This window comes from Poecilia reticulata, chromosome 20, assembly GCF_904066995.2.
Source record: "Poecilia reticulata chromosome 20, P_reticulata-male-v2, whole genome shotgun sequence".
Classification (NCBI taxonomy): Eukaryota; Metazoa; Chordata; class Actinopteri; order Cyprinodontiformes; family Poeciliidae; genus Poecilia; species Poecilia reticulata.
This window is the reverse complement of record NC_088849.1, coordinates 18,172,371-18,186,602: the sequence shown is the minus strand read 5'-3', so window position 1 is coordinate 18,186,602 and position 14,232 is coordinate 18,172,371. Positions and strand designations below refer to the sequence as shown.

At 38.0% G+C, this 14,232-nt stretch overlaps 1 protein-coding gene across 3 annotated transcripts in view; it reads left to right on the top strand.

Moving 5' to 3' along the window:
* The first annotated feature begins 183 nt into the window (after positions 1–183).
* The window catches only part of esyt2b (extended synaptotagmin-like protein 2b), a 41,955-nt gene continuing 27,906 nt past the window's right edge, over positions 184–14,232 (top strand). For all 3 annotated transcript variants that reach the window (XM_008396734.3, XM_008396733.3, XM_008396732.3), the window contains exons 1-6: positions 184–794; positions 5,391–5,432; positions 5,931–6,065; positions 6,344–6,420; positions 7,986–8,058; positions 9,597–9,686. In XM_008396734.3, the coding sequence (XP_008394956.1) occupies positions 399–794; positions 5,391–5,432; positions 5,931–6,065; positions 6,344–6,420; positions 7,986–8,058; positions 9,597–9,686 (813 nt within the window). In that variant the 5' untranslated portion in view covers positions 184–398. The remainder of the gene's footprint in view (positions 795–5,390; positions 5,433–5,930; positions 6,066–6,343; positions 6,421–7,985; positions 8,059–9,596; positions 9,687–14,232) is intronic.

The following is a 14,232-nucleotide window of genomic DNA, read 5'->3' as shown; positions in this document are numbered from 1 at the left end:
CCATTTATTTATTTATTTATTTATTTGATTTTGGCTGAAATGGCTCTTTATGATCTTGACCTACTTTCATGAATTGTCATGAGCGTCAATTGTCAGCATTGAACACCAGATGGCGGTGTTTCTCGGCTTTGAGTTTTCAGAATCCTTGCGCGTTCTTGGAAATGTTTATTCCCACCCCTCAGTGCCTCCCCTGTGTAGGCAGGGTGAGCAGAACAGTGGACAGTACAGACATGCATTTTGCAAGCGGCTCACATTGAAAACTAATAAAGCAGATGTCAGCGCAGCCTCGCAGGACCATGGGAGGTTGCGCAGGTGAGCCGACGTGAAACGCAACGCTCCGCACATGGAACTGTATTGTTAGACCTAACCCGCACTGTGACAGTTTGAGGACAAGAGACATGTCAGGAGACAGAATGACAGCAGTCCGCGGAGCCCACTCACACAACGCGAGCCCTGCGACTCCAAAGGAGAACGGACACAGCGTCCAGCATGCGTCCAACTTTCCCCATACCTCTCCGGGGAGCGCACTCGACGACACCCCGGTGTATTCCAGCAGCGAGCTCACCCACACATGGGTCCACTTCGTAAAGACTTTTGTCATAATTTTCCCAATTTACGCCCTGGGGTATTTTGAATTCAGTTTCAGCTGGCTGCTGATTGGACTTTTTATCTTTTTCTGCTGGAGGAGAAACGCAGGAGGGAAGCTCAGCCGGCTGAGCCGAGCACTTGCTTTCTTTGACCAAGAGGAGCGATGTGCCAAACATAGTCTAACCAGCTCTGATTTACCACCATGGGTAAGATATATTGCTTGTACATTACCGAGCCGCCTTTCTCAGAAGCATTTGTGCGGTTCTTGTGAACAATATGTTTTGAGCTTCCAGGAAAATAAACAACCACCTGACCAGATCAGGCGTTGCAGGTTTGAGCTGTAAAGCCGCGATGAAACAGCTGTTCACCCCCCCATAGACTGTGACATGAGACCCCGATCCCATTCTAAATACAGAATGGTACAATGGTACACCAGACACCACGCTGGGAGGGAAACATGAGTCTCTGTTATTTTAGGATCCATGCAGATTTACTATATCTCCTTCAGAAATCCATCCTATTTCTGCACTATCTGTGTTTGAATTAATAATCAATGGAAACCCATTAGTGTTTCAAAAATAACTAGGACGCTATTGATAAGCTAGCATCCAAATATAGAATAATAAAAGTCTGGTATATAGCATGATGGTTATGAATGTTTTTGTGTACTGGTATCAAAATGTACTAAGGTTTTTAAGGATTTCAAAATCAGATTGAATTATTTCTGTTGCAAAACTGAACATTAGATATTCTTCAGTTGCTATTGAATGTGGAGTTCCACAGGGTTCTGCTCATGGGTCTATTGTATTTGTGCTCAATTGGTTCACTTTTGTAATAATTTAAGAGAATTTTGTGTTTTATTTTCTTCCTTATGCTTTTTCTTAAGATCTTTTAGCGATATCTCCCGTTGACCACAGGTCAATTTGTACCCTAAGCAACGCATTAGCTTTTCTACGTTCTTCCATTTTGTAGCCACGAGTAAATCAACTTATACCTAAACTTTGATCAATTTGCATTTAAACATTTTTATGTAATGGAGATGAACTGCCAAAGAAAAGTCTTCAATTTTACTTACAATTTCATTTATTTGTATTCCATTTTCTTAAAAAACTCTTATACATCAGATTCACATTTATTTGGGTTGTTATTCCTGTTTCAGCCAGTTAACTTCCTGCTTCCTGCTGGTATATATATTAGTAATTAGAGTCATATTACCACATTTTCATACTGTACACTTGGAAAATATGAAAACTCTTTTGAAAGGTTAGTTGTCAACATGGGTGGGAAGTATCCCCCTTTCAGGTATGAAGTGATGCATAGCTTTCAGTTTTAAAGAAAATAAATGAGATCAACTTATACATTTTTGTCATAAATGTCTGTGTAGCTATGAAAATATTTTTTGTTCAATTCCTTTACTGAAATGAAGAGATACTCTCTGCCTGTCAAGCATGTAAATTTTGCATGACATTTTGTGGAACTGAACCGTTTAGTAGAAAACTTTTAATTTTGCTTTTCATGTTCTGGAAAAACGAGTGCAAAACAGGACTTTAAGAGCATCAGAAAGAGGGCATTCAACATTTTTGCATGGTTGAATTTGCATGGATTTAGTAAAATAAAATCAGCTTCCTGTCATTTAATTTTTCACACGAGTCAGTATAGTATTGTCATAGTTTGATAACCTTTACTATAAATGCCACTGTTAAATTGTCTCAAAGCCATTAACAAAATTTAGAGTGAAAATGTAGGACATCATCTAATTGCATTTATTAAAAAAAAGAAGGAGAACAATTATTTCTGGTGTTAATAAGTGGATAAAATCTACTGAGTCTTACTGGTATTATAATGTTCTCTTTCTTGTGTATTTTGATTTTCATAGATGTAAGCAAAAATAAAGGACAAATATCTGTTAACTTTATTAAATCATAAGTGCTTATTGTGGAAAATAATATAAACGTTTGGCTTTTTTAATAAGTTTATCATTTTTATATGTGCTGATCAATCATCAGTGTATCTGGTCAAATTCCTGCAGTGAGCTGCTTTATGGATTTACAACATGAAGTTGTGGTTTAAGAATTGCATTGCTTTACATAAGTCATTTTATTTTTTTAGCTTCTTTCAACATGACTGCTCATGCTTTTCTTGAATGGAAATATTTCTAAGCTTCCAAATGTCTTCTTGAGAGCCTTCTTTTTGCCAGCTGACTGGATCGAAAACAAAACGGCTCTGAAACAAAGCAAGATATTGAGACTTAAAGATAAATAAAACTATCAGCAAAGCAGAGGTGCACTGTATAATTTCAGTCTTGGTTGCAGAGGAAGATGTACTGAAGTCCAATGAGTTGAAGTTATTGAGTTCAAACATCAATAGTATTTGGCAGCAAGGGGCTTAATATCAGCATGTAATGGAACTGTTCAATGTTTTGATGATAAATGTGATCGACACACTTTCCCAACTCTATTCCTTCTCAGCAGCTTTCATCACGCTCTGTGACCTTTAGCATGTCATCTGTGTCAGCATTGGTCCACTACAATGATCCTTGAGTGTTACTGACACAATGTATAAATTCACATTACAAGGAGTACAATTAGCTGCAATTTCAGGAATATCCAACAGCTCTTGGTGATTGAACAAACCGTTTGGCCTCTGGCGCTGCCAGGTAGTAGGGAAAGACAAAGATGAGAAAAGCAAGAGTCTGTACAGGAGGATTTGCAGAGGATTTATGTGACTGAGGACGAAGTTAGGGAGAGGCTAAGACAGAGGCAGATAGTCTGAAAAAAAAAATGTTGTACGTAGATCTATTTGACATTTTTAAAATCATTACAGTGGCTCACCATTCAGGGTGCCATTCTTTTAGGGGGTGACATGAATGTTTAAACGAGGGAGAAGTTATGTCATTTACACCCACGGCAAGTTTTCCATTTCTTCTTTGCTAAAAATCGTCTGAATAGGGGCTTTCATTCCTGACGCAGTTAGGTATGTTAAAGCCACTCTGACACTGAAGATGGCATCTGAGTTGAGATATTAAGAAATTAAGAAATGTTGGACTGAATATGACTTTCTTCAGAATAAAGCCTATAATTACTAGACTGATTAAACCCAAACCTCATAATTTTAGATTGAACAGAGAATTTTTTTGAAAAATAGCTTAAGAATCATAAACCAATCATCTTGTGTGTGTATATGTGTGTGTGTATTAAAAAGATGGTAATAATGTTATTTTTTAGTGTTAATTTTACACTTTTACAGTAGGTTTGTAGTGTGCCATGTGCTTTCCATTTGAAGATAAAGGTCATAGCAGCCCCCCCTCCTCTGCAATCACTTCCAGGTGTCATTTAGAGGTAACAGCATAAAAAATAATTTCACCAGCCACACTCCTTAGTGTTTGATTTGTAAAAAAGTTAAACAATTTGATTCCATTTCAAAAGCACCACTTGGGGTGATCTATTTATTAAAATCCCATCCACAATCACGACTTTAAACAGTCGTCTCTCAGTCTTCTCTGTGATCATGCTTTCTATAATCTGGCCATCACCTCATTTTTTTGTGAGCTTTGTGTTTGTGTTTTGAATATAAAAGTAGAATTATGTCAGATCCTTTTAGCTGTAACTCTTTGTCTCCAACAGAAGGCTGTAAGCTCAGGAGGTAACAGAAACAAGACCAGTGTGTTAAACAAAGTTTACAGAGACCTCAAAGTCTTTTTAGCACCACCTCAACATTAATGTCACTGACTGAATAATTAATATTCTCACGCCTGTGCGTCTCTACTTGACAGCTTTATTAAACTATAAACCTGATTTTTAAATATTAGCTGAAACTTTATGCTCCCCATTGCCCTGCTCTTGTCACTTTACTGTCCACATTTTGACATGAATGCTGAGTCTTGAGAAATAGCGCTGTCTCTTCAATCTGTTGCATCACATGTCAGATCTTATCTGACAGCCACTCACAGCAGTTCAGCCGTTTTATGTTGGGTTTGAAACCCTCCAAATCTCAAACACATCTATAAGACTTATATAGTACTTTTCAGGACACTCAAAGAACCTTTACAGTGAAATCAATGCACACCATCATGTTAGCAAGCTACTAGTTTGTAGCACCAGATAACAGTTCAGGCATCTATTTCGTGCCATCAGCCCTCCTGACCACCACCAGCAGGCAAGGTGGGTGAAGTGTTTTGCCTAAGGACATTAGACGGACGCTAAAATCAGTGATTGATTGCAGGATGAACTCCTACCTCTGTTGCCACCATAACGTCAATTATTGTAACAGAAAACCACTGACTCTCAGTCCATGATGCTCCACAAAATGCCATTACTATTAGTTGTGCTTTCTTTTTATTAGCTTCCTTCATCTTGTTGCGATTTTGCGACAATCTGTCGGCTCCCATTGCTGAGTAAACTTTAAAATTGATCCTTAAACGGTTCCATCCATTACTTGTTTCTGTAATCAGTGTGTTGCAGTGCGACAGCAACGTTCCTCTGTGCATGCGGGTTTCCTTGGGGTTATAAATCATTGACACTGAAGTCTGATTGCGGTTGCATATAACTAATAGTATGAATGACCTTGCAAAAAAAAAAGAAAAATTCAGCAAAACATTGGAATTGAGCATCAAGTCCTGCTGTGTGAATGTAGCCTTATTCTCTTAAAAAAAGAAAACATAAATAAAAACATACAGATGCACTAACAGATGGAGCAACAATGTGCTTACCTGCCAACAAGCAGAGCTGCAAAACTATTATGATTCTGTAAATTTGAATTTTAAGTATTCTTTAAATGATCATGTCCTCTGTTTTTCACTGCAGGTCCATTTCCCAGATGTAGAGCGGGTGGAGTGGTTAAACAAGGTAAATAAATTGAGCATCTGCCTCTTTTGCTTTGTTTACATCGATGATTCTTTATTTTCCCTTTTTTTCATGAAGTTTCCTGAACTGAAAGTCTATTACCCTGCTACTCTTTCCTCTTCCCACTCTGTCTGTCACACTGCAGCAAATTTAACTTAAACATGCAGCCTTGTGTCTGCACCAGTGTGAAAAGCATGCTGTACCCGCTGTGAATCCCCATGGCAACAACCAGGATGTGCATTCGAAGTCATGCATGAGCATATATTAAAATAGTTGTGGCATTCTGTGGAGGGGTGGTGGTGGGGGGCGTGAATAAAAATTGCATGCCCTGACGTCCCAGTTGATGGGAATAATTCTGACCCTGCTTTCCTAAAATAGAATTGCGTTTTCAATATTTTAAACCAATATGACATTCACAGAGTGACACTAGCAGCAACACATCTGAAAGATTTCTGCTCAAGTCGTCCTTAAAAAGTGACCTATGCCTTTGCTTTCCTGCAGACTGTCATGCAGATGTGGCCGTACATCTGTCAGTTTGTGGAAAAACTGTTCCGCGAGATGATCGAGCCGGCGGTGAAGGAGTGCCATGTCCATCTCAGCACCTTCTGCTTCAGTAAGATCGACATAGGAAACAAAGTGAGTGTTGCAGAAAGTGCCGGTGTCTTGCCCAAGCAGTTACAAAACAGGCCGCTGTCAGCAGGTGCTGTCTGACAGCTGGGGGAGGTTCTAGCTCAACCATGAAAATACACGACAGAGAGGTCAGTGTCACAAATAGTTTCCATGGATGGATGGGTGGGGAGCTGGAAAACAGGTCGACCTTGTGCCAAGCGTGTGAGAGTTGAGGGGGTGTTGTCATAGTGTTAATCAGCTGGAGCGGTGTGGTTGCCATAATGGTTACTTTTGTTATTCTCTAGCCGCTCAGGATCAATGGAGTCAAGGTTTATACAGAAAATGTGGATCGGAGGCAGATCATCATGGACCTGCAGATCAGGTGAGTCAATACTGTTTGCCATTTTGATTTGTTAAGATATTACTCCTGGCTAGAATAATAGCACAGTTAGCGCTGGCAGCAAACTCTCAGTGAACTTTCAGAAAGTCAAATTTTGCCAAGACCAGACTTCGCCATCATCTGTGTAATGGGTTCTTGCTTTTCACATCTCCAGCTTTTGCGGCCCTTAATTTGGCAGTTACTGAGAAATTGATAAATAATCAAAAGCAACCATGTTGGCACAGACCTTTGGCTTGCAAACTGCCCAGAAAGATCTCTGAGGGAATATAAAATCACTAAAGTATTTATTCTTTATAAAATGCCTACAGTGCCCTCCAAAGTAATTGGCAGTAATTGTAAAAATGCTGAACTTTGTTGCTGTGGCATTCTCTCACACTGGAATAAATGAGAAAAATCAAATTTTTATTTTCTATACATCTATCCAGTGAGAAAATAAATCCCATGTTAATAAATAAAGGTTGTAGAAAGAGGAATTTTTCTTGTGATGTAATGTATACTCGTAAAAGTTGCCAATGGCCTTTGATGGGAAACACAAAGACCATTGGCCCACAGCATCACAGAATTTCCACCATACTTAAAACTGGGCACGGGATGCTTTTCTATGTATTCATCTCCTGTTTAACACAAGAGAAACCTGCACTGCCTATTGCTGTAACGCTGAATCTTAGGGTCATCTGATCAAAACACACATCAAAATATATAGAAAATATAGTTTTGATGGTTGTACAGAAAAAAAATATTTTCCTTGTCAGTCTTATCAAAAGAAGGAGTTACTGAGAACTCCTTGTTTCTCAGTAACAAGAGAAACAAGGAGTTCTTGTTGCTCCAAAATAACCTTTTCTGGCTATTTTGAAGACTTGCTGACCCCAAGGTGCAACTCTGTGCTGCAGTTCTTAGCTATAGATGCTGACTTTACTTCAAGGCTTTTTACACATTTACCAAGGAGTGAATAAGCTTGGAGGGTGTATAAACATGGAAGCTGATTTTGAAATCTATTTAAATATGATCATTCAAAAATAACAGAGCTTGTTTTTTAAGTAGTTATTTGAATTTAGAAAAGTCTGTTTTCTCATTGGCAGTCATACAAAATGTTCAATTTTTTATTGCCTGGAATCAAGAGAGTTACACAACAGACTAATTAAAGCTGAAAATGGTTTGTCAAGAAACGTCCCTCACTGAGCACACTATCACTATAATACAGTATTGAATTGTGTAGTCTACACTATAAACTATTGACTAATAAGTAGGTGGCATGGCAATAATTCTAAATAATAATAATAGTGTAACAACAGTTTTATTTTCTTAAACTAACATAAAAATAACAGGATAATCAGCTTTTGTTCTTGTGAAAAATCACTCGAAAGTTATCAGCAGCAGCTTCACCTGTTCTCAGTTTTCATGTATTTTTTTAAGCGCATTTGAATTTTTTTTTTTTTGTTTGTTTTTTTGAGCATTGTAACATGAAATCCTAAAGGAAATAAATCAAGAGCTGACAATTGTTATAAAAAGTGATGGAAACCTGATAAGATTTTGTCCCTGCCTCCCAGCTTTGTTGGGAACACTGAGATTGATGTGGACATCAAACGCTACTACTGCAAAGCTGGGATCAAGAGCATTCAGGTGAGGAAAATCCCTTTGGTTTGATTTATTTCTCTCGTTTTGCTGAGGTACTTCCTCTTTCTCTGGAGTTTTGGTCTCAGCAAAAACAAACATCAAACAAAAGTCATACAGCAGCAGATAGAGAGGGACACAGAGATGGGAGGCAGAGGTCTGTCCTGTCGTTTCTAATTTACTAGACTATTCTACAAAGCATATAAAGTCAGAGTTATTTTAGGGAAACATATAGAGTCATAACAACATGATCAAGGCACTAAGGGAATAACGTTATTCTTACAAACATTTTTATTTGGCACATAAACTATTACTAAATCATGTGTTCCAGTGCGCTGCATATGGTTTCCTTGTCGATTATCATTAATAAGTATAAAGACAATTGTAATATTGCTTAGCTGTAGAAATTGTTGTCAATAAGTTCCCATATTGATGTCTAAGCCTTTCATTACTTACTTCTACCTCCTCGGCTCTGTCTGTGTTGCTGTTGACGATCATTAAGCGGTAGGAGAAATCTGCATTATTCCTCTGAGTGCTTTTATATCTTCTCCTGAGGAAACACTTGTTGCACCCTGCTCCCATTACGCAACTCATGGAGACATGGAGAGAGCATCTTTTTTACAGTCATTAAGAACAGCACTAATTCAAGTTGCTGTTTGCTTCAGGAGCACTTGGATTGAATCCTACTGGTCATTGATCATGCAGTACATAATTAGCTTTTTGTGGGGTCAGACGTCAGTTTCTCTTCTAATAAACCAGAAGCTGTATTGAGTTTAAGTCGTTTTTCTTCTTCGAATAGACCATTGTGAAAAAATCTATTCACAATGGTCTATCTATTGGTATAGAGTGGTCTATACCAGTTTGGTATAGCGCACTCTGTTCTTATTTTGGTATTACTCATTGAGACAATTTGCTCAATAATTTGCTCAACAGTGTAAGCATAAGAACTATATCAGAGGTGTGAAAGTCGGCACTGATTTTAGTTTGTAACTGTGTGATGTTCTTGCACTAAAAATTATGCTTATCTACTTGTACTTCGATCTTTGTTATTTAAGTTTGTTTTTTCTTAGGGACACGAAAACACTGTCAAGGACGAGTTTTCATTGCCAGGTTAGAGGAAGTGATGTTTCCCCCTACACTTCCCTATAATGAATAACCAACAAGATATTTGAAAAATAAAGTTGACGTATTTTGTGTAAAACATGAAGTAAGTTTTCAATCAGGAAATACATCTTCAAACAAAACGTCAATGCTGGAACTTAAATTTCCTTTGTGCCCTGCTGGCGCTCTCAGCAGCATTTTGTTTACCACACAACACAACTAAATCCTTTCAGATTCTATAATCCCAGCAATTTCCATAAAACAATATGGAAAAGGTGGAGGATGAAGCTGGCAGGTGCAAAGCCGGACAGTGATCGAGTTTCCAGCTTGTCGTGTGTGCCAGCTCCGGCCGCTCCACCGCTCAGGAATGTCGAGCTCCCACTCTCTTAAGCTTCCTTCTCTCGTGTCCACATGCATTACTCTTGTTCTCTCCTGTGTTTCCATAGATCCACGGTGTGATGAGAGTGGTGATGGAGCCCTTGCTGGGGGATGTGCCTCTAGTTGGAGGACTGTCCCTATTTTTCCTCAAGAAGCCAGTAAGTGCAAATCACGCTAGGCTTGGGAATTATTCAATTTAACATGCTAAACAGAGCAATTATCAGAACAGATAACCTAAATGTGGAAATACGGGACTGGATATCTTCTGGATCTATTCCAGAACCTGTGTTGTAAAAATCATTCAGTTTTACATTCAATGCATGCATTTGCAATGCATGCTTTAAAGGAGATAAAAACTGCCACCACAATTCAGTTTGCCCATCTTGTTGACCTAATTACTCACACCAATTCAACCATAAAAGGTATTTTATATAGTATTTCCATAAAGTGGAAGAATTTTATGTATGAGAATCTGAAAGTGCCTAAATAAAGTCCAGTGGTGCCAGTTGTCATGGATACATGCAATTTGTCCTCTGTGTGTAACGACCTCAGGGAACGTTCTTAAGCAAACAGCATCATGAAAACCAAGGAATACAGCAAACAGCACAGGGATAAAGTTGTGGGGAAGTTTAAAGTTATGTTATAAAACAATATGAGAGCACATTGTTTTATAACAATATGCCCACATATTGTTATAAATATAACAATATGTTATATTGAAGGCAGTAAAATGTCTGCCATCATTTTACTGCCTTGAGAGCCTTAATTTAGAGGCATCTCCTCTAAACTAAGAGGCTGGGACGAGAGGACAATACAGAAACAAGAAGAGCATCTGAGATTCTCAGCTCAAGTTGATGGTCCAACTATTTGCCATGCATTATGCAAATATGTAGATCTCCATACAATCTGATGGAACTTGAGCTAATTTTACAAGAAGAATTTACAAAAATTACTCCATAACCTGAAAGAGCTGCAGTTGTATTTGCAGAAAGAAATAGTTTTGGCCCAAGGTGGTGGAATACAAACACAAGACACAATTTCAGATTTTATTTGTAAAAAGATTTTAGAATCATATATTATTTAATATCCATGTCACAAAAACACACAAAAGTGTGTTTTTGTGACTGTTCATCATCTGAAGTCCTGCACAGTGAAGTGTGTGACTGAATTTTAGTAAAAGGAGGAAAAAGTACTTTTGCCATGGACTGTATGTTGCATCTTATAAGCCAGTTGTTGCTTTTCTTCTAACTCTTCGGAAAAAATCCCCCCTTAATCACTTCATAAGGTGCCTGGATTATATTTTACTACTTCAATTTCCTGATAGATGTCAGTTATTTTCTCCCTTCGTTTCAAATGCGATCAAGCACTGTCTGATAGAGTCATCTGGCATGATTTGCCTCCACATTGTTGGTATTTTCCAGTGCACGCGCTCTATCGATCTCACAATTCAACACGTCTGTTGAGCCGCCTCTGCAATGCTTAAAATTGTTTGACCGATTTATAGCAAATGCTTGGACTCAGTGGAGCTTTACTGGCGCTTTAAATAGCTGCAGATCAAGCCAGACCTACTTTGGCAGATTTCTTTACCCCAGGCACCGAGCTCAAGTGGAGCTATTACTCCTCTACAGGAGGCAGATGGAAGAAGCTGCTTCAGGCCATAAATTATGATGTAATCCCACATGTAAACAAATGGTAGTATAACAGCATTAGTTTAGAGTGGTAAAGAAGAAATGAAATGCTAAATCAGCAAACCTATGATAGAAAAAAAAAAAAAAAACAAAGTCACAAGAATTTGTGTGGTCCAGACTTTAAATAATTTATTCTCCTCTCCTACAAGGCTGGTCGTTGAATGATAAATGAGAAGTTTCCAGATCCTGTGAGGTCTTAGCCATGTCTGGACTGTGTGTGATCACAATAGATGTGACTCGGTGCGGTGTAAATAGAAGATGCAACACATTCTGCAGTGAGATTTTATTGCTGCAGCTCTGATGAACAAACTCTTTGTTTAATGACTGCTGAAGCCGAGGTCCGCAGACCGAGGATCTGTGGAGGATGCTTGTCCTGCAAACCTGATTATTTCATTGTCAGTTAATCCGTTTTTGGATTGAATTAACTAATCACACATTGAAGAGCTTTCACACAGTTGTATTCACACAGTTTGTTCACTGAAGTTGTTGCTCAGCATTATGGGAAATTGCTGACATTTCCTCATTAAAAAAAATGTTTTGAGCTAATTTCCTGATTTTCTTGTAAGTTGTAATAGAATAAACATCATTAGATGTACTTTAGCTTTAAGCGTCAGGTAGAGGACACTTTCTCAATCCTCAAAAAAATGTGAGCCATAAAATATAAGATTTAAGTTTATTGTCAGATGTCTTTAATTGGTGGTAAGGCTGCTTGGGTCATTTGAGTGTCTCTAATTGTAATCCTATTGGAGTCACCAGGTTACACCAGGCTCCTGTGTCTTGGCTCTTGGCTCTTAACATTTTAACATTTTAAACTTCGTAACCAAACATTGCAGAGAATTTGACATTTGAGACAATAGTCCTCCAAGGTTTAAGTGGGACATTACAAGACATGGATATGGATTTTCGCATCATTTCTGTTGAAGATTCAGGCTGGTTTCCTTTATCAGAAAAACCATCTTCCGGGTGTAGACTTACCACGAACGCCTCCAACGCCTCCTCCTACAAACATTCCTGACAGAATTGATCACTCTCAGAAGCTCGGCAAATTCCAGCTATGACCGGATTCCACTAGTGCACTGAAATATCTTTGCTACTTAATAGTCCTAGATCAGTTGTTAAGTGCTAAGTGTATGCTAAGTGTAAAAGTGATTGGAAACAGCAGCAACTCGGCCGCAAAGTGGAAGGCCACTATAAAATCACAGAGTGGGATCTGCAGAGGCTGGGATGCATAATGTGCAGAGGTCATCAAATGTCTGAAAAGTCAGCAACTAAGTACCTCTAAATTTCATGTGGTCCTCAGATTATGTCAGAATCAGTACATAGAGAGCTTTCTGGTATGGATTGCCATGGCTTAATAGCTGCATTTGTTTCCAATTGTATTGCAAAACATCAGATGCAGTGGTGTAAAGCAGCGGAGACATGTTCCCCGAAGGGGCAAATTATGCTTCTTTGTCTGGGAATATCCAATGAACAGGTCTGGGTTTGACAGTTGCCAGATGAACAATACTTTTCTGATTGCACTGTGTCAAGTGTAAATTTGGTGTAGAGGCGATTGTGTTTTTTCAATCCCTTCATTCCAGTAAGAAGAACTCTTAATACTTCGGCATATTCAAGTCAAGTTAATTTAATCAGCAGTTTGAGGAAGGCCCCTTCCTGTTCCAACATGACTGCACACATCAATGCACAAAGCAAGGTCTGTATGGACATGGATGAGCAAATTTGATGTGAAGGAACAGGACTGATTTGAATAGAAAATCTTTTAAGGACCTTTTGCACCAAATCTTCACGCATCACTGACAGATGCTTGCAGTTAGATGAAGAATATATCAATTAAACGCAGACTGCAGCATCTCTGGTTCAGAGTAATTGTGTTTTAAGTGAAATGAGTGAAAATTTGTAAGTAATCCACATGACCAAAATTATTATTTTTAGAGACTAGGAATAAATCACACATCCCTTATAAATTGTGTCACCCACCAGAGACCTGGTGGGTAAGAAAAGCCAATGTGCTTTGGATAAGTTTATCCTGCGTAGGCCGGTCACCATAACAAATTTTGCCGGACGGTATGTTGTCCCAGTACTTATTATGATAAATGATAATGTTGTTTTGAGACCATTTTCAAGCAACATGCTGATAACAGAATAATGACAATTTAAGTTCACCCTCTCAAAGACATATAAACTTCAATCTTGAAAAAAAAACAGTTAACACTGGAACTGGAAGATATTATAAATATCCAAAATAAAACAACAACCAGAAACTATGAATAAAATGGAAATAAAAAACACAGCCAAAAGCATAAAAAGTGGATTTTGATTTGTCTGTAAATACTAAGAAATATTAATCATCAGAATGGAAATTATCAAATTCATTTTACATTTTCATGCAGTTAATTGATTAATTGCTTATTATGAGAAACTTAATCCTGATTGTATTTATTGTCTCTTCAGATATCTAATCCCAAGTAGCTAGCTTTAATATGAAGAGTGTGTTCAAGTCTTTGGTATTCTACACTGGAAGCTCAGAAATATTGAGTGTGATCCCAAGAGATGTTCTCCTTAAAATACACCCGATGGGTCGCAGATTGAGTGCTAACAGAGTGTTATTGATTAAAATCTCTGCAAGACAGCAGAGCAAACAAATATGAGCAAACATATTTAGGTGTTTTCTAAATTTGCTCTTATTAAAAAAAAAAAAAAAAAAAATATATATATATATATATATATATATATATATATATATATATATATATATATATATATATATATATATATATAGTGTTTAGGAACAAAAAGAAGAAGCAGTTGTGTGCAGGAAAGGAAGTCAATGATTAACCTTCAAAACTGCAGTGTTCCCTGTTTTATCCATCACATCAGTCAAGTCATGTCCAAAAGCTTCATTGTAGAATATTTTCATGTTTTGTCAATGAGCTGGAGTCTTGTATCTACACCACAAATCCCCCTGAGAGTCCCCACCCCATCATTCACAGTCCCGCAGTCCCCCCCTCCCCCTCCA